Source organism: Felis catus, chromosome A2 (assembly GCF_018350175.1).
Source record: "Felis catus isolate Fca126 chromosome A2, F.catus_Fca126_mat1.0, whole genome shotgun sequence".
Lineage (NCBI taxonomy): Eukaryota > Metazoa > Chordata > Mammalia > Carnivora > Felidae > Felis > Felis catus.
In genome coordinates this window covers 61,641,677-61,665,593 of record NC_058369.1, presented here as the reverse complement: position 1 = coordinate 61,665,593, position 23,917 = coordinate 61,641,677, and the positions used below count along the sequence as shown (strand labels likewise).

At 54.1% G+C, this 23,917-nt stretch overlaps 1 protein-coding gene across 5 annotated transcripts in view; it reads right to left on the bottom strand.

Annotated features, from left to right (window-relative positions):
* The window catches only part of OGDH (oxoglutarate dehydrogenase), a 66,479-nt gene that overhangs the window by 3,762 nt on the left and 38,800 nt on the right, over positions 1–23,917 (bottom strand). For all 5 annotated transcript variants that reach the window (XM_019825203.2, XM_019825204.2, XM_019825202.2 and 2 more), the window contains 15 exons: positions 20,878–20,993; positions 16,240–16,394; positions 15,981–16,127; positions 15,705–15,795; positions 15,164–15,343; positions 12,279–12,407; positions 3,113–3,292; positions 2,656–2,808; positions 2,056–2,158; positions 1,812–1,940; positions 1,540–1,690; positions 1,172–1,299; positions 889–1,067; positions 448–519; positions 11–139 (listed from right to left, as the gene is read on the bottom strand). In XM_019825203.2, coding sequence (XP_019680762.2) covers positions 11–139; positions 448–519; positions 889–1,067; positions 1,172–1,299; positions 1,540–1,690; positions 1,812–1,940; positions 2,056–2,158; positions 2,656–2,808; positions 3,113–3,292; positions 12,279–12,407; positions 15,164–15,343; positions 15,705–15,795; positions 15,981–16,127; positions 16,240–16,394; positions 20,878–20,993 — 2,042 coding nt within the window. The remainder of the gene's footprint in view (positions 1–10; positions 140–447; positions 520–888; positions 1,068–1,171; positions 1,300–1,539; positions 1,691–1,811; positions 1,941–2,055; positions 2,159–2,655; positions 2,809–3,112; positions 3,293–12,278; positions 12,408–15,163; positions 15,344–15,704; positions 15,796–15,980; positions 16,128–16,239; positions 16,395–20,877; positions 20,994–23,917) is intronic.

Genomic DNA, 23,917 nt, shown 5'->3' with positions numbered 1-23,917 from the left:
CCTGACTGACCGGCTTCCGGAAGGGCAGGAGGATCTGCCGCCGCAGCACATGGAAGAAGTTGCCGGGTGTGGAGCAGTTGACGACGATCCAGTTGCAGTCGTACAGCTGGTTTATGTCGAAGTTGGCCTCCTCCAGGTTCTGCAGCATGAGGGAGAGGCCCCAGCCCTGCCTCAGGCACCATGGCTGCCCTGGCAGGGTGTGCGCACGAGGGGACCCCACCAGGAGCTCTGGCAGCAGCCACACGCTCTCGTTGAGGTTCTGTGTCCTGTTCCCTCCCTCCCTCCCTCCCTCCGTCAGTCCTGAAATTGCCAGAACTTTCCTCTACAGCATCTGCCTGAACCCATCTGTGCACAGCTGCTCCTTGCAGGCCCCCGAGGCAGCACCCACAGCAGCAGGACAGAGCCTCTCACTCCGGGGTGGGGGTGGGGGGAGGGTGCTCTACTCACTGGTAGGACGTCTGGGTCGTCATTGCACATCTGCAGGAACCGCTCTGGCCGGGCAGAGGAATGTTCTGGACCCTGGAACCAGACACACAAGTTACAGGCAGAAGGTGTATTTGCAATGTCTCTTCCTTAACGGACTTGGGTCGTTTCTGGTCTGAAAAACACCAACTTCCATCGACCTGCTGGCATTTCAACCCCTTTCCTGCCCCCAGAGCATGGAGGGGTGCTTCTGTGTCACGACAGGGCCCACAGCCTGGCTCCACATGGCTCCTCCCGTGGGGCCTCGGCAGTGAGGACAGTCCTCCTAGGCACAGGGCGGGGACAGGGCGTTTGAGCCGGTGTGACCCGCACTGGCACCCCTGCTTCCCTCCAGAGGTGGAGTGGGACCTACCACCTGCCCTGGGGGGCGGGGGGAAGCAGACCGCACCCTGGGCGGGGACTCACCATGCCCTCCATGCCGTGGGGCAGCAGCAGCACGATGCCGTTCTGCCGTACCCACTTGGCCTGTCCTGGGCAGATGAACTGGTCGATGATGCACTGGGCCGTGTTGTGGAAGTCACCAAACTGTGCCTCCCAGAGGACCAGGGCGTTGGGACTGGCCATGGCAAAACCCAGCTCGAAGCCTGCAGAGCGCGGAGGAGGAGGGTGGAGGGAGGAGAGTGGACCTGAGCCTACAGGCAGGCAGGCAGGGGCAGCAAGGGCTGGGCCTGAGGGACGTGGCACTCACCCAGGACCCCGTACTCAGACAGCGAGCTGTTGCACACAGTGTAGGGAGCCTGGTTGGGCCAGAGGTGGTTCATGGGGATGCAGGTCTTCTTGTCCACGTTCTGGTCATGGAGCACGTGGTGGCGGTGGCTGGGGTGGAACAGCACAGGGTAGACGAGGGAGTTGCAGGGCGTTGGACCGACGAAGAGACCCAGGCAGTAACCTGTTCTCAGCCGAAGTGCCCCCATCGGAGCAGGGAAGGGGTGTGTCTGGGCCAACAACGGGACTGCATGGCTGCTTCCCAGCAGTGATTTTCTTCTCAGGATAAATGCCAGGGCCCTCCCCTTCCGTCCCCTGCACTTCACTGGGGCCACGAGATCACGCAGTTACCTAAAGGTGCCTCGCTCCACATCCTGGCCGCTCAGTCGGATGTGGATACCCTCCTTCAGGAGGGAGCCGAAAGCCATGTACTCTGCCAGGGCCCAGTCCACGGTCCTGTTCTTCACCAGCTCCCCGCGTGTCTTCAGGATGCGGCTCAGCCCTATAGAGATGATGCTCACCAGCTGCCCGTCACACCCCCTCGTTATGAGAGCTTGTGGTGTCTCCTCTGGCCCAGCTCCTGGGGTCCTGACTCGCCTCCCGGGGGGCAGAGGCTTCCTCACCTCCATGAATGGTGAAGTTCTCCACGGGCACGGAACTGGCCACGTTCCCGATGTGCGTCAGAATGTCCTCTGTCAGGCCCGTGGGCGGGCAGGTCATGCTCCTCGGCTGCCCGTCCAGGGTGAAGAAGCCTATGATGGGAGGCCCAGCTGACGCACAGCCACCACCGTCCCGGAACCAAACTGTGGGCCCTGGGGGCGCTGTGGGGGTGGGTGAGGGGCACATGGTGACGTCCCTGCTGCTCACCAGGCCAGGGGGAGTCCAGCCAGTGCTTGATGTGCAGGATCTTCTCGTCCTTGGACCTGGTGAAGGCCTCCTCGCAGATCTTGTCGTACTTGGAGATCTCCTCCTGGAGGGCGGGGCACAGCACAGCTGTTGGGGGCGCTGCGCAACAGGCTCCAGGGTCCCCGTGTGCACAACCACTCAGAGGCCAGCGAGGAGCTGCCGTCCTTTTCTATGCCCAGCACCTTCTTCTCCAAGTCTGGGGAGCCCCCACCCCCACCCCGCTGGCTTCCTTGCAAACTGGCCCAGTTCATAGGACTCCTAGCACCACTGGGAGAGGGGAGGCCCGCAGCGCCACCCCATCACCAGCCCTGACCTCCACACGGCCACCAAAGCCAGCCCTTCCTGCCTCTGTGCCCTGAGCATGGGCACGGGCCTCTCTTAACCTGTCAGGAGTGACCAGATCCACAACAGGCCCTTTACCTGCCCCCGCCCGCCCCCGGGCTCTCAGGACCCACCTCTTTTGTGAGCTCCCTGCAGCCGCAGGACAGTCAAGAAGTGACAGTTGTAAATATTGCGCACGCTCTCACTTGGGGCCTCCGGCCGGGCGCACCTCATACTCACCTCGTACTCAGGCTGGTTGACCACGCCCTGGGACACCAGCAACTCCGCGTACTTCTGCAGCACTGGCTTCTGCTTGCGGATCTGCTTGTACATGAGTGGCTGCGTGAACATGGGCTCGTCCATCTCGTTGTGGCCATTGCGCCGGTAGCACACCTGGACACAGCCCAAGATGCCAGCGTCAGAGACACACAAGCGCCTGCCCCCAACTCCTGTGTGATGCCTCGGTGCACCTCCTCTAGAATTAGGGTCTATGTCTCCTTCACACCAGAGTTGCTCTGTCACAGGAGATGGAACAAGAGCGACCTGGGGACACCCTAGGATGAGACCCCAGCTACTTTCTTTCCTGGGCATGGCTCACCCAGACTGGAGCCTTGGGAGCTCTGGGGAGGGGCGGCAAGGCAAACCTGCGCCAGGGAGCCTGGCCCTTCTCTCCCTGGCGCAGACGGGGGTGGCTCACCAGGTCCACCACCACGTCCTTGTGGAATGTGCTCCTCCACTCGGCTGCCACCTTGCACACGTACATGACGGCCTCTGGGTCATCCGCGTTCACATGGAAAATGGGGGCATTCACGACGCGGGCCACGTCAGTGGGGTAGGGTGAGGAGCGGGCCATGCGCGGGTCTGTGGTGAAGCCGATCTGCAAGGGACACCCAGGCAGGGTGGGCAGAGCGCCACTAGCTGGCGGCCACCCGGCTGCACCAGCCCCACCAGGTCCCCAAGTACCTGTCTAGGGTTACTTATTTATTTATTTGTAAATTTACATCATTATTTTTTTAATGTTTACTCATTTCTGAGAGAGAGAGAGAGAGAGAGAGAGAGAGAGCACGCGCGCGCGAGGGAGCGGGGGAGGGGCAGAGAGAGAGGGAGATACAGAATCCGAAGCAGGATCCAGGCTCCGAGTTGTCAGCACAGAGCCCGACCTGGAGCTCAAACTCACAAGCTGTGAGATCATGACCTGAGCCGAAGTCAGACACTCAACTGACTGAGCCCCCCAGGTGCCCCTAGGTCTTTAAAAAAAATTTTTGTTGTTTCTTATTCTATGAACAAAATTCATACATGTTCAATATACAGAGTTTGGAAAACAATATAAAAAAAATGAAAAGTTAAACAAAGTTGTGTATCTTTCCACCAGCCAGTGGAAATATCTTGATGTTTTTCTTTGCACATGTACACATGTAACCTATGTTTAAAATTCTGAATGCTATTATCTAACAGCCTATAATAACTAACCCTAACTATACGTAACCCCCACTTTTCCTCCTGAAGCATTCAGGGTTGAGTTGTAGAATCCCCATTTCCTAAAACAGGGACATGCCCTCACTAGCCTGAGCAGTTCCATGTCCCAAATACGTAACCTGACCCACGGTGTCCACACACACTGTGCCTGATAACCCACCTTTCTGCCCCTGGTCCAGCGTCCAATCCAGCACATCACCCCGTGCCAGTCTTGTCTCCCTTCATCTGGAAGGCTCCCCACCTCCTCGGTTTTCCGAGGTACTGGCATTTGTCTATGTTGGTGGCCTGTGGTCAATCCGCTGTTGCTGGACACATTCTTACACAGGGTTGGTCCAGCAACATGGACTTCATGTGCGAACTCTCCCAGCAGGGAGAACTGAGGCACAGGGCGAGCACTGTGGACATTTCCGAACAGCAGTAAACTGCTCTTCAAAAGTGTGAGCATGCGTGTCTGTGCCCCACGCTCCTGCCAGCACAAACGAGTGCCCTGTGCTTTCTCTCACTGCACGGGGACTCTTTCTCTAAGACATCAGATATTCTAACGCTTATACGGCACTGCCTCCTATGGCTCTACCAAAAGTTATGCAAAGGCTTCTATCGTCAGGCATATAGCTTATTTCCCACTCTTGTACCAACACAGTTTTGACACACACAGAAAAATATTTAGCTCCTGAAGGCTTCCTCAGGAGAGAATTTTAGAAGGTTGAACCTGAGGCACGTTCTTAGCAAGACAAGGGCCAGGACGGCAGCCACTTCTCCTGCTACAGATCTTACCGACCCCACGCACGCCATCAACTGTGGCATCAGAATCAGTGAAGAGATTAAAGAAAACCCTTGCTAAACTGAAGCTCTTACAGAAGACTGGGCATCATTTATCACACGTTGCTTTCACGTACTCTCCTTTATCACACTAGCTAAAGAGATGAGAAATAGAAACCGATGAGGATGTTAACTGATGACAGTTCTCATGGACACGTCTTCAACAGTCTCCTCGCCTGGGAAATGAGCACAGGGACTGGTGAGTTAATGATCACAGCATGCGTGCCGTCTCTAGCGCCTCACAGGAAGGAAACTGCTCTGGAAGGTTAAGACCTCAGGCCCTCGGCTGCCCCCCACCCCAATGTCCGCCAGTTACCAGCTTCTGTGTCTTTTTTTAATTTTTTTTTTAATTTTTTTTTCAACGTTTATTTATTTTTGGGACAGAGAGAGACAGAGCATGAACGGGGGAGGGGCAGAGAGAGAGGGAGACACAGAATCGGAAACAGGCTCCAGGCTCTGAGCCATCAGCCCAGAGCCTGACGCGGGGCTCGAACTCACGGACCGCGAGATCGTGACCTGGCTGAAGTCGGACGCTTAACCGACTGCGCCACCCAGGCGCCCCCCAGCTTCTGTGTCTTTAAGCACATACGGATGTGGGCACACACACGTGTGTGTGGAGACGGTGTGCTCTGTGGGTGTGCACGCACACAGACGTAGGGAGATAGGTGTTTACACACAATACCTTTCTGCACGTAACAGATCTTGTAGGTCATTTCAACAGTGTATGAAACAGTTGAAACAGTTTCACTGCATGGTATTAATCACTTCGATAACTTAGGTCAGTGTTTATTTGTGGGCCAGGCACTATTCTGAGCATTTCATGTATATTAATTTTCATGCGTTAATTCACGTAAGCCATATGACACACATGTGGGTACACAATAAATTATGTAACCAGCTCCCCATTGATCTAGGGATGGAAATTTTCATGTCTGGTCTTGATGCATTAGCGATGTCTTTAAAGACATCGTGAGGGCACCAGTGGGAAGATCCCACTGACTGGAACTGCTGGTGTGAGAGCCAGAGACCCTGAGGTCAGCCCTGGCTGGAGCCCTGTCTCCCTCAGCCCTGCGGCTGGTCCCCAGCTGGAACAGAGCTGGTTGCTGAAGTTCTTCCTGTCACTCCACCGAGACCTGATTTCTGGTTGTTAGCACCCATGGTGCCGACTCTGCTGTCACATTCTTGCTGTGTGAATCATTCGCTCACAGGAAGGGAGCCCTCATGCTTCCTGGGCCTTCTATCTTCTGGGCTACACGGGCCCAGCTTCCTGGGAGGGTAGTTTCCAGACACCGCCATCCTAGGACACTCTCCCCTGGATCCGGCCTCAGGCGGGTGCAACCAGGATGCTTAGCTTTCTGTCACAAGAAGTCTGACACACCCAAGGCCTACCTGTACCGTTTTTGTGTAACGTGATTCTTAAATCGGAATGTTATTAAATGTTTCTATTGCAGAGAAGGAGGGTTTCACCCCAGTGATTTAAGAAACCAGGAAGAGAGGCTACATTAAATCCAAAGCAAATAGAAGGAAAGGAACAACAAAGAGCAGAAATCAATGAACTAGAAAAACAGGAAAATACAGAAAATGCAATGAAGCCAAAGCTGTCCCTTTGGAAACAACAACCAATCTACAGCCACAGCAATTGAAAACAAAAAGAGAAAAGACACGAATTATCAATATCAGGAATGAGATAAGGGATTCCAGGACAGATGCTAATAACAGAACATCACAAACTCTAAGGACACAAACTGTAATTGTACGACTTACATGAAAGAAATTACCATAGCTCACTCAAGAACAAACAGACCTGAAGAGTCTTATGTATACTAAAGAAACAGAATTTACACTTAAAAGAAATGTTCTCATAGGGACTTGCACTTCTGGAAGATGAAGGAGGTGAACCTTTCCCTATTCTTCCTACCAAGGACAACGGAAGCCCCAGGACATTATCTGTAGAGTAAACATAAAACTCTGAAGGTAGACAGAAGTCAGACTAGCCAGGGACCATAGGGCCTGAGGAGTGACTCAATGACAGGTCCCAGGACGTCTCCTCCTATACCCTGGGCTGGGTGCTGGAGCAGGTTGCTCGGCAACGCCAGCAGGGGGCGCCTGGGTGGCTCAGTTGGGTAAGTGTCAGCCTTCTTGGTTTTGGCTCAGGTATGATCTGACGGTTCATGGGTTCGAGCCCCTCGCTGGGCTCTGTGTTGGCAGTGCAGAGCTTGCTTGGGATCCTCTCTCTCTTTCACTCTCTGCTCCTCCCTTGCTTGCACGGTCTCTTGTTTCTCAAAATAAACAAACTAACACCAGCAGGCACAGGCAGGAAAGCCAGAGGACCAAGACACTATTAGACAATCGTCACCCTGCTGTAGCCAGCCCACAGAAAACACCATGGCCCTTCCCCACCCCCACCCAAGATGCCTAGGAGGTGAGCCTCACAGAAGATTTAAGTAAGATCGGAGTCTCACAACACAATGCTCAAAACATCCCAATGTCATTTGAAAACCAGTGGAATGTTACACCAACACCTGGGAAAACCTCATGGAGTGAGAGAAAGCAATCGGCAGTCAGCACCACGATGACACACGTTAGAATCACCTCACAAAGACATCACAAAAGATGTCAGGAAAACACTTTGATGAAATTACGAACATGCCTGGCACGCGTGAAAAAAATAAAAGCTCTCAGCAAAGACACAGGAGACATAAAGAGAACTAAGTGGAAGTTTAGAACTGAAAAGTAAAGGAAATTGGGGGAAAACGCTGAATGGAGGTCTGTATAGTGGAACAGGGCAGAGAGGAAAGAATCAGTGACCCTGGGATCACCCCAAATCTCAAGAAATAGAGACTGAAGGGCACCATGAACAAAGCCTCAGGAAATGTGGGGTCTAACAACGTGTCTGACGTTGGTGCCGCTGGAGACCCAGAAAGAGGGGGTGGGGCTTAATAAATGTCTGAAGTAAGAGACACTGTCTGCAGAAATAAATATAAAAGAGGGGGTGAGAGATCTGTCCTCTGGAAACTGAGGACATTCTGATGAAAGAAACTGATTACGACACAAATAGATATACCATGCTCATGGATTGGCAAAATAAATATTAAAATGCCCAAACTGCCCAAAGCCACCTACCAATTTAATTCAATCCCTATAGAAATACCAGTGGCATTTTTCACAGAAATAGAGTAACCAATCCTAAAATTTATATGGAACTACAAGACCACGAAGAGCCAAAACAGTATTGAGAAGGAAGAACCAAGCTAGAGGTGCCACATTTCCTGATTTCAAATGATACTACAAAGTGTAATGATCAAAACAGTGGTCCTGTCATAAAAACAGACACATAGCCCAATGACAGAATGGAGAGCCCAGAAATAAACCCACACCTCTATGGTCAATTAAGTTATGACAAAGGAGCCAAAAATATACAATGAGGAAAGGACAGTCTTTTCAACAAACGGCATTGGGAAAACTGGACGGCTACACGCAAAAGAATGAAACCAGACCACATTCTTCCATCACACACAAAATAAACTCAAAACAAAGCCTTGAATGTAAGGCCTGAAAACCATAAAACTCCTGGAAGAAAACATAGGCTGCAAGCTCTTGGATGTTAGTCTTAGTGACTTTTTGGAAATGACACCAAAAGCAAAGAAAACAAAAGCAAAAATCAACAAGTGGGGCTCTATCAAACTAAAAGTTTCTGCACAGCGAAGGAAACCATTACCACAATGAGAAGGCAGCCATGGAATGGGAGAAAATATTTGCAAACTGTATATCAAATTGTATATATGGGATTCATACTCCAAATACATTAAGAACTGATACAACTCAGCAAAAAACAATCCAATTAAAAAACAGGCAGAGGATCTAAACAGATATTTCCCCAAAGAAGACATCCAGATGCCAACAGACACATGAAAACATGCTCTATATCACTCATCATCAGGGAAATACAAATCAAAACCACAATGAGATACCACCTCACACCTGTCTGAATGGCGAAAATCAACAACTCAGGAAGCAACAGGTGTTGGCGAGGATGCAGAGAAAGGGGAGCCCTCGTTCACTGCCGGTGGGAACGCAGACTGGTGCAGTCACTCCGGAAAACAGTACAGAGGTTCCTCAGAAAGTTAACAATGGAACTACCTTATGACCCAGTAATTCCACTTCTGGGTATTTATCTGAAGAAAACAAAATCACTAATTCAAAAAGATACATGCACCCCTATGTTTACTGCAGATTTATTTACAATAGCCAAGACACGTAAACAATCCAGGTAGCCATCAACGGATGAATGGATAAAGAAGATGTAATATATATACAATGGAAAATTATTAGGAAATCAAAGAAGGAGGGGTGCCTGGGTGGCTCTGTCGGTTAAGCGTCCCACTTTGGCTCAGGTCATGATCTCGAGGTTCATGAATTTGAGCTCTGCATCAGGCTCTGTGCTGACAGCACAGAGCCTGCTTCCTATCCTCTGATCCTCTGCCCATCCTCGTCTCTCTGCCCTTCCCCTCCTTCTCTCAAAAATAAATAAACATAAAAAAAAACCCCAAAAACAAATCAAAGAAAGAAATCTTGTCATCTGTGACAACACGCATGGACCTTGAGGGCATTTCGCTAAGTGAAATAAGTTGAAGACAAATACTGTATGAACTCCTTTGTATGCAGAATTTAAAACCAAACCCAAACTCATAGAGAACGTTTTGGTGGTTGCCAGAGGTGGGAGTGGGGAGGAGCATGGGTAAAAGGAGTGAAGGTGGTTTGGAAAAAAAGATACAATGTTTGAAAATTCCCCAAATTTGTCAAAAGATACAAATCTACAGATTCAAGCAGCTGAATGATGCCAAGTCACGTGGGTGGGGGAAAGACGGTCTTCTTCACAGGTGGTGAGGTGTAAGGCAAGCCCCCTGCTCCTTGCCTCACACCCAAAAGTTAACTCCAGGGGGTCACAGACATAAGAGCCTAGAGGGAAACAAAGGAGGAAAAGTACAAAACGTTTGTTCGGGCTTCAAAAAACAACTCAAGAAAGTGAAAAAGCCATAAAGTAAGAGGAAACATTTGCAAATCATTTATCTGATAAAGGACTTGTATCCACAATATATGAAGAATTCTCACAACTCATAACAAAGAATCCAATTTACAAATGGGCAGAAAATCTTTGTGGATATTTCTCCAAAGATCTACAAATGGCCAATAAACACATGTGAAAATGCTCAACATCGTCAGTCATTAGGGAAATGAAAAAACCAGTTCACACCCTCTTTGATGGCTGAGACAGAAGGGAGACAGTAAGAAGTGTGAGAGAAGACCCGGGAAAGTGGGAGCCCTCAGACACTGCGGACATGGGGGGAATGGCGGCCTCCTGGGAAAACAGTCTGTGGGGTCCTCCAGAGGGTACTCAGAGCTACCATGTGACCCCACAACCCCGCTCCTGGTACGTGCCACACAGAAGCCTGCACCCAGAGCAGCGTTATGTGTATCAGCCAGGAGGTACGAACGGTCCAAATGTCCGTCAACAGACACGTGGGTGGACAGCACTTGACAAAGCCACAGGATAGCCATCCATGGCCATCACAAGGATGAAGTCCTATGATGTGGCTAATGGCTGTGTAGGGCTGGGGAGCACGGGGGGCAAGCATGTGACAGCTAAGAGACACAGAGTTTCTTCAGACGACGTGATGCTCTACAAGAGTGAGGACACCAGAAGCTGCTGTCTGTTGTGGGGATCCCAGCTCAGTAAAGCTGCTGAGACAGAGAAAACGTGGAGCAAAGCCCCAACAGGGTGGACGGGAAGAAATCAGGTGCCATGCAATCGAGCCCTGAACGTGAAGACAAGGGAAAGGCCTTCCCATGGCCAACACTCCGGGCCACCAAGCCTCCTGCCGGCAAATTCCACTCAGTGTTTACAGAGGAAGTTAACACCCACTCTACACAGGCTTTTCCAGAAAACAGAAGACAAGGGAGAAGTTCCCAGCTTACTTTATGAGGCCAGTGCTACCCTGGACAGCCAGACCAGGCTGACACGGCCAGAACACCACAGAGCCACGTGGTGTGTGCGTGGACACAAGAGTCCCACGCTCAGAGTGGATTCACTGTCTGCAAACCAGTTGACCATCTTCAGAGACGCAGAAAAGCATCTGCTAAGAAACACCAGCCCCTTGTGATAAATACTGCCTACAAACTGGGAACCGCCTGCAAAGGCACAGACAGAAAACCTACTGCAAGCACCACACTTAGCGGCCAAGACTGAGCGCTTTTGTCCTAAATGGGGAACAAGGAAGGGACGTCTTCCCTCCCCCCTCCACGCTCTGCTTACATCCTGGCCGCACAACAGGAAAGAGAAACACGAGGTGTTTATGTATGTAGGTTGGACATGAAGAAACAAAACTGTCGCCAAGACAGGACTGTTAATACAGAAATTCCAAACTATCACAAAAAAATTAGTAAAAGCGAGTTTAATAAAGTTGTGGGATAAAAAACGCAAAACTGAACTCTATTTCTATATCCTAGTAACACCTGGATATTAAAGGGTTTAAAAAGTACCTTTTATGATAGCCCCCAAACAGTGAAATATTTAGGTGTCTCACAAAACACGTGCAGGATCTATACTTGGAGGATTACAAAATACCTAGGCAGAAATGAAAAAGAATCAAAATAATGGAGAGATTTACGTATTCTCAGATCAGAAGGCTCAATGTTGTTGCAGCTGTGGCCCCTCCCTAGCGGACATACCTGCCAGTGCACTTCTAATCACAATACCAGAGCTTTGTGGAAACCGACAAGCCGCTTCTACAGTTTGAGTGAAAAGGCTACCAACTTAGAAAAGCCAGAACAATGTGAAGAAGGAAGGAAGCCGGAGGACTCCCACGGCGGCCTCCAGGCACACAGCAGAGCTACGTCATCAACGCGGTGTCAGCAGAAGGGACACGTGCACATCAGTAGAAAAGAACAGAGGCAGAACACACCTGCAGTCACGTGGTCAATTCATTTGACAGTACTTTCCACAGACTGTACCAGAACAAGTGGATATCTACACCCACTTCGAAACTCCAAATACATCACAGACTACACCCTATAGAAAAGATGAAACTGTAAAACTTCCAGATGGGGGAAAATCTTCGTGACCTTGGCAAGGCAAAGTTTCTTTAGATCTGACATCAAAAACATGATCCAGGGGCGCCTGGGTGGCTCAGTCGGTTGAGCGTCTGACTTTGGCTCAGGTCATGCTTTCACAGTTCATGGATTTGAGCCCAGCGTCAGCTCTGTGCTTTTGGTGCAGGGTCCTTGGTCCCCCCTCCCCTTCCCCTGCTTGCACCCTCTCTCTCAAAAATAAACAAACATTAAAAAAAAAAAAAAAAGAAAAAAGACAATGCATTGTCCACATTCTTATAAAAAGGCATGTATTTTTATAATCAGAAAAGAGCAACTATGCTAAAAAACTGATACACGCCACCCTAGGTAAGACTAATATGAGCACAAGGGCCCTTGGGAGAGTCTGACCACAAACCCGATGCTGTGGCCTCAGTGGTCTCTGCCACCAAGATGCAGAGGCTGCTTGGAGCCCGGGTTACCTGGTTGTTGACGACCACGTGGACGGTGCCGTGAGTTGTGTAGGACGGCAGGTCGCTCAGATGGAAGGTCTCATACACGATGCCCTGGCCGGCGAAGGCAGCATCTCCATGCAGAAGGATGGACATGACCTATACACGTGCAGAGAACACCCCAAATCTGACAGAGCCCCGACCACCACGTCCACAAGGCACCCCAGAGACAGTCACTTGTCTGCTTTCCCAAAAATAATGTTTTAAAAAAAATTTTTTTTTAAACGTTTATTTATTTTCGAGAGACAGAGACAGAGTGTGAGCACGGGAGGGGCAGAAAGAGAGAAGGAGACACAGAATCCAAAGCAGGCACTAGGCTCTGAGCTGTCAGCACAGAGCCTGACGTGGGGCTGGAACTCACGAACCGAACCGTGAGATCATGACCTTAGCCAGTCAGTGGCTCAAATGACTGAGCCACCCAGGCACTCCTCAAAATAACGTGTTTTGAGACCATTTCAGACTTAGAAGAAGTGGCAGAACACAAGACCCCCTAGACTCCTGCCAGTGTGTCTGCCCTGCATCTGCATACCTGTCACAGAGCCCACGGACCCCATGCTGAGCACAGCAGGTGGGACCCTCCACCAGGGCAGCAATGCAGGCCGGGCCTCGACCGGGAGCAGCCCATTGCCCCTCCTGTGTCCACAGCCCAGACAGGCCCGGGGTTCTGGGGTGCTTCATGAACAGGCTCAGGAATGGCACCCTCTGTGCCAGGACACCTCAGCTGCGTCCCCCATTCACCCAGCCGTGTCCCCCGTTCATCCAACTGTGTCCCCCATTCACTCAGCATTTCCCCTGTGTCGTGAGAACGGCCTCTGTGAGGACCTCAGTACCCCGCTCCTCATCAAACTGCCCGGCTGTGGTCGCTCCAGCGTGTGTTTGCTGGGGTTCCAGAAGAGCCTTCCCTTCTCACCCTTTACGTGTGCTACTGCAGGTTCAGGAAGCCCTAGTCCGTCTGGGAAGCACCACGGGCTCACAGAGCCCTAGTCTGTCCAGGAGACTGTAAACGATTAGTGTGATAGTGACTCCATGGCGCCCACCATCCCAGATTTGGCATGGGAGCCCTGTGCCGTCTGGATGGGCTCTGTGGCTCCCGCGCCTCCTGCTCTCTGGCCGGGCGAGGTTCAGCCTCATGCTGCGTGACCCCCGCACAGCCTGGAACCACATTTCTCTGGGAGCCCGTGTCCTTGAGCAAAGCACGGGATCCAAGATTAGTATTTGCGCACAAGGGTGTCTCCTGGTGTCCGTGTCTCTGGCAGGATGGCAACACTGCCCCGCGACCTCCTCCCTGCATGTCTGTGAGCACCTCTTGCACCATGAGACACTGTTCCTGCCGCCTCAACATATCCCCAGCGCCCCTGCTCCTGACAACCTCCCGTGTGTCTGTCCTCAGTGGCAGGAAGGGAAGGTCTGCGACGTCCTTCTTGGGGACGAAATCTAGATCTATTAAACAGAACCCTGCGTGTCCTGCCTCCGGATGCTCACGAGGACAGGGGAATGGCGGACATGGTGCTAGGTTTGTGCAGGGGCCTGCTTGGTGCAGCTGGGGGGAAGGTCATGGGAGCCCTCCTCCCGTCGTGCTGTCTCTCCTGAACTGGTAAAGCCACACGGCTGTCCTAGAGGCTCCTTCAGCGTGGTGCTGCTTGCTGACGCCACAGGTGCCCAGCGTTCCTGGTGTCTGACAGCCCCCGGTGTCCCACACGGACCCTGACAGGAGCGGGTCTCAGGGCAGCCACCCCTCTACACCAGGGGCCGCTTTCCCACAAACACCCAAAGGGCCAATAGGGCCAGACTCTGCCTTGGTCACGCCTACAGAGGTTACATGACTGTTCTTAAACGCCGAGTGATGTGGTGTAACAGACCCCAGCCCGTCATCCTCAGTGGAACAGAAACTGCAGACGGTGGGGTCTAGGTTCACGGCCGAGGCGGGTGCGGGCTCACGCCTGGGCAGCAGCGCTTCCCAAGACCGGAGCCTCTCCTGGCCGCACATTGCACGGCAGGACCTATCAGTGCCGTCGCCTGGAGCACGTCAGCTGTGCCTGACAGCTTTTGCCAGTTTCCTCCCTCTCTAGGATGCTCCCAGCACTCCCACTGAGTGCTGCTTTGGGGACAAACGAGGACACCACATGGAGCTTCCTGCCATCTCGCTCCCTGCTCGGCTCCCAACGCCCCAGCGAGTGTCCTAGTCCAGGACAACGGAAATGCTGGAGGCAATGGTCATGCTGGCCTCCTTCCCATCCCTCCCCGGCCACCCTGTTCTTGCCGGTCCCAGGGGCTGCATGGGGTCCCTTTCCACCTGGAGTGTGTACGGCACCGCCCAGGCCCCTAAGCCCCTGGGTGTGGCCTTCACATCCTGCCCCTTGTCTGCAGGGCATCCGTCAGCGCAGGAATCACTTTCTGTTGCCAATGCCTGGCCCAGACCCATCGCTGCTAACAATGTCCCTTGTCACCCTCTGCGTGTGGTACTAGTGAACCTATGGGATTTTGAATCACGAAACCCGGTAAACGATTGCTCGGCTCCACCTGTAATGAGCTTGACTCGTGTAAAGGTTGCCCTGGGCCAGCGGCCCCCTCTGCCCTCAGTGCCCTCGACAGGCCTCTACCCTAGCCCGTCTTCATCTCCAGAGAAGGTCCTTTTTTGGAAGACCAGCTTCACCACAGATGTGATGGCAGCAGCGGCCCCTCCAGCCCAGCCCTGTGCTCACCACCTGGGAGGGAGCACTCTGAAGGCAGGCCTGGGTCACCATATACAGGTCCCTTGAGGTCCACTCAGAATACTTTGTTAAATACCAGAAACTCGAGGTCTGAGATATGACTGGGCCTGTGAGCCCGTCCTGGCTGGCCCCCCATGGCCTTACCTTCTTGCCCTCTGTGTCCCCGCAGTAAAACTGCTCGGCCTTGGTCTTGCCCATCACCACAGGGTCTGCGGCCTCGAGGTGGGAGGGGTTGGCCACCAGTGACAGGGTGATGTTCCTGTCGGTCACGCGGTTGATGCGCCGGTGGTACATGCCCAGATGGTACTTCACGTCCCCGGAACCCTGACACACAAACAGCAGTCTTGGCTCTTGGAGGGAGGGGCTCAGGCTGCTGTGCTACATCCAGTCCTAGGATGCAAAGGTTCTTCCCAGGACGGCTCCCGCCCACGGCACCGGGAGGAGGTCCCCTGCCAAGGGGCACATCCTGGACCCCCAGCAGGAGGCCTGGGGGTTGTTGCTGGGCCTCTGACCTGTGGCCGTCCCTCTTTTCTCAGAGAGGACGGCCCCGGGCACGTCCTCTGTGAGTGGGGTGGAGTGGGGTGGAGCCCCCACCCCTGGAGGCCGTCCTGAGAAACACACGGAGAGGGGATCCCATGTGGGCTGAGCTGCGCCAGAGGTTTCTGGGAGAAAGTGGGGGCCTCACCTCATCGGCAGCCTCCAGCTTTGAATCGAACTGGCAGAAGATCTGCTCCAGCTCCTTCCTGATGACATTGGCAAGCACGTTCAGCCGCCCCCTGGGACAAAGAGACCGGTGAGCAGGGATCAGCTGCTCTGGGCACCTCAGGCCACGGTGTGGCAGGAGGCAGGAAGGCGGAAAACAGGCCGCTGCCCATGGGGAACACTCCACTAGCCCCTTCGGCTGCGGCCCCACATGGTCGGGGATGGGGGAGGCTCATGGGGACAGTCACCGGGCGGGCACCTGTGGGGCATCCCCATGATTACGTAGTCCACTCCATTCTCACTGGACTTGTCGATGATGGTCTTGAGCGCAGGAATCAGCACCTCGCACCCCTCCAGACCAAAGCGCTTCTCGGACGACCACTTTCGCTGCAGGAAATCCTCAAACCTGGACAGGGACCGAGTCACCCCGAAGAGCCAGGTCACCTGGGCCAGTGCGGCTCGCAGGGCCTGCAGCCCCGCCTCCTGCAGCGACCCCCTGCCCTGAGCGCAGCCCCCACCTGGTAGACCGCACAAGCCTGGCCAGCAAGGTCCGCTTCTCCTCGTTGGTGAACTGCATGATCCCTGGTGTCTCAAACTTCTGCCGGATCCACTGGCACTGCTCCAGATCATTGATGAACATGAACTCCACCCCGATGTGCTGACAGTACGCCATCTGCTTCACACACACAGATCCCATCAAGGCTGCTTGCCCAGGGCCGTTGGCCGCCCACCCAGCCAGGAGGCCAGAACAGATGCAGCAGAGCCGGCTGTGACCCAGGGCAGAGACAAGGGTGGCGCCAGGCCTGGGTCCACGGCCCCCTCTCGCTGCCACTGTGGCCGCGAGGTGCTTCCTTGGGGTCACGCTGTGTCCACTAAGCAGGGAGGGGCAGCGAGAACCATGGGGCCACAGTGCTTCCCTTTGTGGCAGGAGGACAGAGGCACCTGCCAGGGGACCGGACGACTCTGGGAAGATAGCCTCCCTGAGCCCAAGGTCAGACTGTGCCTGGTGCCAAAAGAAAGAAGGGACCACACTGTTGGTAGGTGATGGAGCTCAATGGCCACCTAAGATTTGCAGGTGCTTAGGTTTTAAATTCAACTTTTAATGACTGCCTCCTCCTGGGAAGGCCGGGTCCTACAGCAGCGTGCTTGCACACATTGCAAAGCAAAGGGCCCTGAACAGAGCGAACGCATCCCATCCACGGTGCAGACGTTGCCACTGGGAGGGAGGCCGTGTGTCCTGTGGGAAGCATAGACTCCCTTGACAGGAAATGGTGGGGGGGGACACAGGAAGGCCAGGAGGGCCCAGCCTCAGGGTGGGGGGCCTGGGCCCGGGCCCGTCTGTATCCTCCACCAGTTCAGGGTGAGAGCAAACCCCAAATCAACACATGAGCTAAAGAAGAAAGCACCTGGTGTGGCAACAGGGCGATTTTATGAACCCCAAAACGTCTCCAACAGCCACACCGTCCAAGCACTCAGTACCAGGTTCTGTCTGTGCCCCATCGGTTTTTACAACAGATACGGAGCCTACTGGCACAGGGCAGGGCGGGGACATGCCCCAGGCCCTTTGATCCTGTCATCTGGAAGAGTGGGCGTCTCTGCACGCTGCTCCATGATTGTGAAACAAAGGAAGGTTTGCCCTGAACTCAAAATAACAGCCAAGCACTACACACGCCATCATGCTAGCCAGGAGGAGGACGACCTTGTCTGGGGATGAAGAGGAAGAGAGCTGGGGAGGGCCTTGGTGCTTCGGATCGGTTCATCAGCCAGGTCAATGAGGGTGTCTCAGCGATAACAGAGGGTGCAAGAAGTCCGGGGCTGGGGCTGCTGGGCTGCCCTCCCTGACTGCACGGTTAGCACTAGCTTCACGGTGCCCAGGCTGACCCACAGAACATGTAACACAGCCCAAAGTGCCTCTGAACATGAACCCTCCTCCCTCAGCTTCAAAAAGGTCTTCCTGGGGTCTCAATACAATCTTCAAGTCCCAGAGAGAGGGGGAGTGAGATGGAGGGGAGGTCAGGAGTTAAGAAGGGGGGCGAGGGAAGAACAGGAAGGGAAAGGGGAAGGAAGGAGGGAAAGGGGAAGAGGGAGAGATGGAGAGGAAAGCAGAAGAAGGGGGGAAAGGGGACAGGGAGAGGGGAGAGGGAAGGGAAGGAGGAGGGGAGGGAGAGAGGGGGGACAGGAGGGGGAAGGGGGAAAGATGGAGGGGAAAGCAGAAGAAGGGGGGAAGGGGAGAGGGAGAGGGAGAGGGAGAGGGAGAGGGAGAGGGAGAGGGAGAGGGAGAGGGAGAGAGAGAGGGAGAGGGAGAGGGAGAGGGAGAGGGAGAGGAAGAGGGAGGGGAAGAGGGAGAGGAAGGAGAGGCAGGGAGAAGGGGAAAGGAGGGGGAGGGAGGGGGAAGAGGGAGAGATGGAGGGGAAAGCAGAGGAGGGAAGGGGAAGGGAGAAGGGGAGGAGCAGGGAGAGGAAGAGGAAGGGAGAGGAAGGAAGAAGGGGCTAGAGGGAACAAGAGGGGGACAAAGAGAGAAGAGGAAGGGGGACAGAGGGTGAGGGCAGGGGAGAGAAGGACGAGGGGGAGGAAGGGGGCAGGGAGAGAGGAGAAGGGATGGAGAAGGAAGAAGGGGGCAGGGGAGGGGAGGGGGAAGGAGGAGGCAGGGAAGCTCTGGGCACAGGTGGGAAGAGGGCAATGACAGGTGCCCCTGACACCTGCTCACACCTGTGGGGCATAATTTCCCTGAGGGAACACTTAGAAGATCAAAGGAAAGATCAGGCAGAAACTAGAAACGAGTGAGGTCAGTGTGGGTTGAGCTACTAACTGGGACACGTGGTTACTGGGACCTGGACACAGTTTTGTTTTTCCCGTTCCTGGCTCCATCCCCAGGAGAAACAGCAGTGAGTTTCAGGGGTGGTTCACAGCCTCTCTCCCTAGAAACAGGTGCCAAGCGGCCCTGGCTGCAAGCAGATCGTATCACCCTGGGGCCCCGGGCCTGGCCTGTGGTTCTGGCAGCGCACGTGCGCCAGCAACCTAGTGTGGACAGGCGTGCGTGAACGTCCGCACCACCGGCAGGCAGGCAGGTCTGCCCAAATGCCTGGCCACCATGAGCACGGCACTGGGGTGGGGATGTGGGCACCCTGGGGTTGGGACACGCTATGGTCAAGGTCCCACACCTTAAGAGTGGGCTCCTGGGCTGAAAGAGAGCCGTGGGGCTCTGCTCCCTCCCAACACCGGGGTCAGGGCCACCGAGGACTCCAGCCTGAGGAGGTCAAGCACAGGGCTCTGAACATCTCCACTGCGTTCTGGCAGGGGAGGAGGGCTGAGCTCCCCACTGGAGACCATCTCTGTGAAGGGAAGGAGGGGCAGATGCACAGCCATGAGCTCCTGTGCCGACTGGTCCAGTCCCTGCCTTCCGGAGAAACTGTCAGCTTTGAGATGGCTGAGGTGCCTGCAGGCAGGGGTGAGGCGTGCACAGGCTCATCTGGATGAGGACAGGTCTACAAGGGGTGCTGTTTCTGGGGTCTAGACCAGGAGAGTGCCTGGGTCAGGAATGTCCCAGAGAAACACAACATGAGCACACATGGAATTAAAATTTTTCTAATAGCGCTGAATGAGTCCTCAGACCATGTAGTGAAGTATCAACACATCAGGTCTTTAATACTAAAAGGTTACTCAGATCCTCTGTACACTTCCAGTGCTCAACCGCCACAGGTGGCTGCTGGCCGCGTGTGCACAGAGTGGGTCTATACACTGCAGTCAAGGTGCACACGGAGGAAGAGGAGGGACCAAAAGTCCATTGCCTTGGCCAATCCTGCCCAACCCTCCCTTATGTCCACCTTCCCTCACGCTTCCCCATGCTCACCTGTCTCCCATGCCCACCCCTCCCTGATGCCTGCCTCGCCCCAATGTCCACCCCTCCCTGCCATGCTCACCCCTCCCCCATGCCCACCCTCTCTGAGGTCTACCCTTCCTCCCCTCCCCACCCTTCCCTGTGCTCACCTGTCCCCCATGCCCACCCCTCCCTGATGCCCGCCCTGCCCCAATGTCCACCCCTCCCTGCCATGCTCACCCCTCCCCCATGCCCACACTCACCTGTCCCCCATGCCCACCCCTCCCTGATGCCCACCCCTCCCCATGTCCACACCCTCATGCTGGCACCAGGTCACCAAGTTTCTACATTTTACCCCACAGCCTAGAAGTGACGAAGACCAAACTGAGGTGCTGATGCCATAGGCCTCTTGTCACAAGTTAGACAATGTCACCAATAGACACTCAGACCTTTCTAGGCCACCATAGCCACATGTGGTACCACTGAAAGGAGCATTTTGATCAGACCCCACCGGCAGGAGTTGGGTCCCCATCGTCACACCTGAGTCACAGGGCTGGGGCTCTGGCTCAGTGGGTGGAGGTGTCAGTGGTGGTTCTAGGGCCCAGCCTGGAGACCCGCTGCCTGGTGTCCTTCAGCTGGGGATTCCAGGGACACCAGGTGCCACCTGTGATTCAGAGCGTGCGTGCCAGGCAGTACCCCAGAAGGCTGCACAAACCCGCGGGGAGCCCACTGCAGGGTAGTTTTTTTCTCAGTCTGTCTGAATGGGCAGCGTCTGCATATGGAGCCTCCTCCCACCCTGTGTAGACCGTGGGGCTGGACGCCAGCAGCCAACAGCAGAGCCCTGTGTAGCCCCAGTGTGTGTGTGTGTGTGTGTGTGTGTGTGTGTGTGTGTATGTGTGCAGCGCCCAGCAGGCTGTGAGGCCCAGCCCCAGAAAGGAGAAGGAAAAGAAGAAAACCACAGAAGGACCCTGTCTGGGGTGGGGACCTGCCGGGTGGCCTGGGGCTCGTTCCCAACGGGGCCCAGAAGGTGGAGCTCGTGCTCTGGGGGACCTCACACTCCCGAAGCAAGCCACTGAGCTTGGGATGCACAGAAATGCTTTTTCTCTTCTATGGTTGATTGTAAAAATAAAAAGCATGAATCTTTATCCACAAAATAGCAAAAATGCTCCCCATTACCTTACATTAAAAAACAAACAAACAGAAAACAAGACAAACAACTGCCTCATCTGGAGGCCCTCCCCCACCCCCTGCCTGCCCCCACCCTATCTGGAAGCCCCTGTCTGTTCAGGTTTGCAGCAGGTGCACTGGGTTTCTGTGGACGCACCCTGTGCCCCCTCACCTCCAGCCGCCGGATGATCTCCCGCAGAGGAAGCGCCGACTCCTGTCCCCCGATGAACGTGGTCGTGGGCAGGTGGAAGACCTTGTCCAAGTCAGACTCATCCAGCCCGTAGAATCCTGCATGGTGAGGAGAGAGGGGCACAGCCACACGGGGGCCATAGTTTATGGAAAGGGGAAGGGACTCCCCAGGGGAGAGAAAAGAGAAGAGCAAAGTCATAAAAACCTCTGATATATATGAAAATAAGTAATGTCTTATAGCTAGGAACACAAACTTTAGCAACAAACAGCTGTAAACATTACTGGTGTGGTAAACAGGAAAAACGTCCATATTATGTGTGTACTAGTCCAGTGAACCAGTTTTTCATAATTTAGGAAGCACTGTACTTCAAGGTCCCAAGGACATAAATTTTGACTTAGAAAGGCACTGGGTAAGTTAATCAGAAAGCAAAAGAGAAGCAGTTAAGGGAGGAATTCAGGTAGACACTGAAGAACTGGTGTAGAATAGGGCTAGGACCTTGTGTGCGGAGGTGGCAGGCGGGGCTGGGGGGGCTGGGGGACCGGGGGACTGGGGCGTGAGGGCATGGGCCGCGGCCGCCCTGGATGAAGGTGTCCCTCCCTTCTAGGAACCGCACATCTGCACCCATCCTGCAAGTGGAAGTGCACAGGTGCCCCCAGTACCACACCAGCAAGGACCTGCTGACTAACCACTAGTATTTTCTACGTTGCCAACCACACAAGGTGCCTCTGTATCTGAAAGTGTATTTCAAACTGACAAAAACGTGAAGGGAGGGCTCTTTCTCGGGCATGACGTGCTTGTTTCGTGTCAAGGTAAGTGTCACGGGAGGAGACCTGGCAGACTGTCGGGTGACACAGCAGGCAGGGTCACTTCACACCAGCATCCCAGATGCCAGGACGGACAGGGAAGCTCTACGCCAGCGCGCCGCGGTCTCTGTCACCTGGCTGTGCAAGGTCAGACTGTGTCCTGGTTTCTGCCTACCCGAGTGGCAACAAGACGCGACGGCCCAGTGTAGGACTCAGGCAGTTGCCGGCAAATACAGTTGTGTGTCTGAACTGCTGGGAGGTTTGTAAAATTGTGTATTTCCAGGCCCCATCCCCAGAGCTGACTCACTGGCGGCACATGGGCCAGGAGTCCCCCGGTGTTCCCATTCAAGCTGCCATGGGAACCACAGCCTTTATGTTTTTAGCAATTCTGCACACGTTTTGTAAGTCTTCAAAGCAAATTCTGTTTCTCAAACACTTTTTGCTGGCTTTTTCACGTGGGGGTAGCAATGGCAGCAGTGGTGTGGGTGACCCCATGCGTCCGTGTCCTGCCGCTATTCTACCAAGAATGAGGACAGGCCATCGCATAGGTCCAGGGAGGCTCTGGGCGTTCACAGTCCAGCGCGCGGCAGTCACGGGGGGCAGCCAAAGTCATTTGGGCGCAGGGAGAGGGGCATTCTCCCTAGCTGATGAAAACACCAGGCGTGGCTACTCTCGGGAACATTCTGACCCGGAGACCCTCAGCCTGCCATGACCTTTCAGCATAAAGTGCCCCTGGCCTCAGCACGGCTCTTTGCCTCCATCACCTTATCTGAACACTCTGGGGCTGTCCCAGTGAGCCTCTGCACGGCCAGCCCTGCTTCACGTGAGAAACGGAACCTCAGACACCTGTTTCCAGGAAGGTGGAGCAGACATCTTCGTATCTCTTCCTCACTAACCGCAACTAGAACCCAGACATCCTACATAAAATGTAAGACAATGTCAAAGGGTGGAGAAGAAGGCTGACCAGCCAGTGAGGTCCCTGGATTTGCTTCTGGGCTCCCATACCCCAGATGTGGGGCAAAGAACCAGAGATCTGTGAACTCCTGCAAATGCAGACAAAAAAAAGCCCCAATCAGAGCCACTCTAAAGGGTCGGGAGAGGGGCAGCCAAGCAGGACAGAGAGCTTTGACAATGACGGCTCTATTCTACCCAAGCACACAGACCACACCCTTGCCAGGCTGCCATGCATGCCAATCTCTGGCACCGTCCCAAGGCTTCAGGCCCAGGATGGAGCTCAGGCTTCACTCCCTCCGGGAGGTTGTGCACAAGCCCACTTCCCCATCCTAGTGTCAGCGGGGTCTGTGGGGACCGGGATGCGCACCCCAAGCTGGCAGTGAGGAGGCAGCCCCTCCCTGCTGCAGCAGTGTGCAGACGGGCCCTGCTGTCACAGAGCTCCGAGTGAGACTCCAAGTCTGGTAACACCCGCACATCCTGGTCTCAATAAAAGAATCCGTCACAACAAGAACACTGCAGACTGAATGAAGAAAGACAAGCAACAGACACCAGCAGCCGGTGGCACGGACGCTGGGGATTACCTGGCGGGGGCTCCCTAGGAGCCGTCCTCAGACGACTTTGGTGAGCAATGAGAATGTGACAGAGACAGTGGGGAACCAAGTCTCTGCAAAGACTGGGGACGCCAAGAAGGACCAGATGGGAAATTCTGAAACTGCAAAATGCAATAGCCCTGAGTTAAAGCTGGCAGATGGGCTCAGGGGCAGAATTAGGGTCACAGGACTGGGGACCCTGAAAACAGAATAGTAGAAATGAAGTAATGTGAAAGAGAGAGAGAAAGCAGACTGGGGAATGAACGAAGAAAGCTTCGGAGACACGTGACATAAAACAAGAGACTGTGTTGTGCCCATGAATCCCAGAAGGGGAGGAGGGAGAGGGAAGCTGAAAAAAGGGACTTGGAAAATAATGGCTGAAATGCCCCAAACATGGCCACAGACTTCAACCCACAGATTCAAGACATGGTACGAACTCACACAAGAAACCCAAGTACGACCACGCCAAAACACGGCATAAACTTCTCAAAATTAAAGATGAAGAAAGAGTCTCAAAAGTAGCAGCTGTCCAGGACACCTCACCTGGAGAGAAAAACCACTTGCACGACTGAGGGTTTTGCATCAGGAACAAGGGGGCAGAGTGGGGTCCGCACACTTTTCCAGAGCATGAGGAAAGAGCTGTCTCCCTAGAACCCCATGTGCCAGGTTTAACAT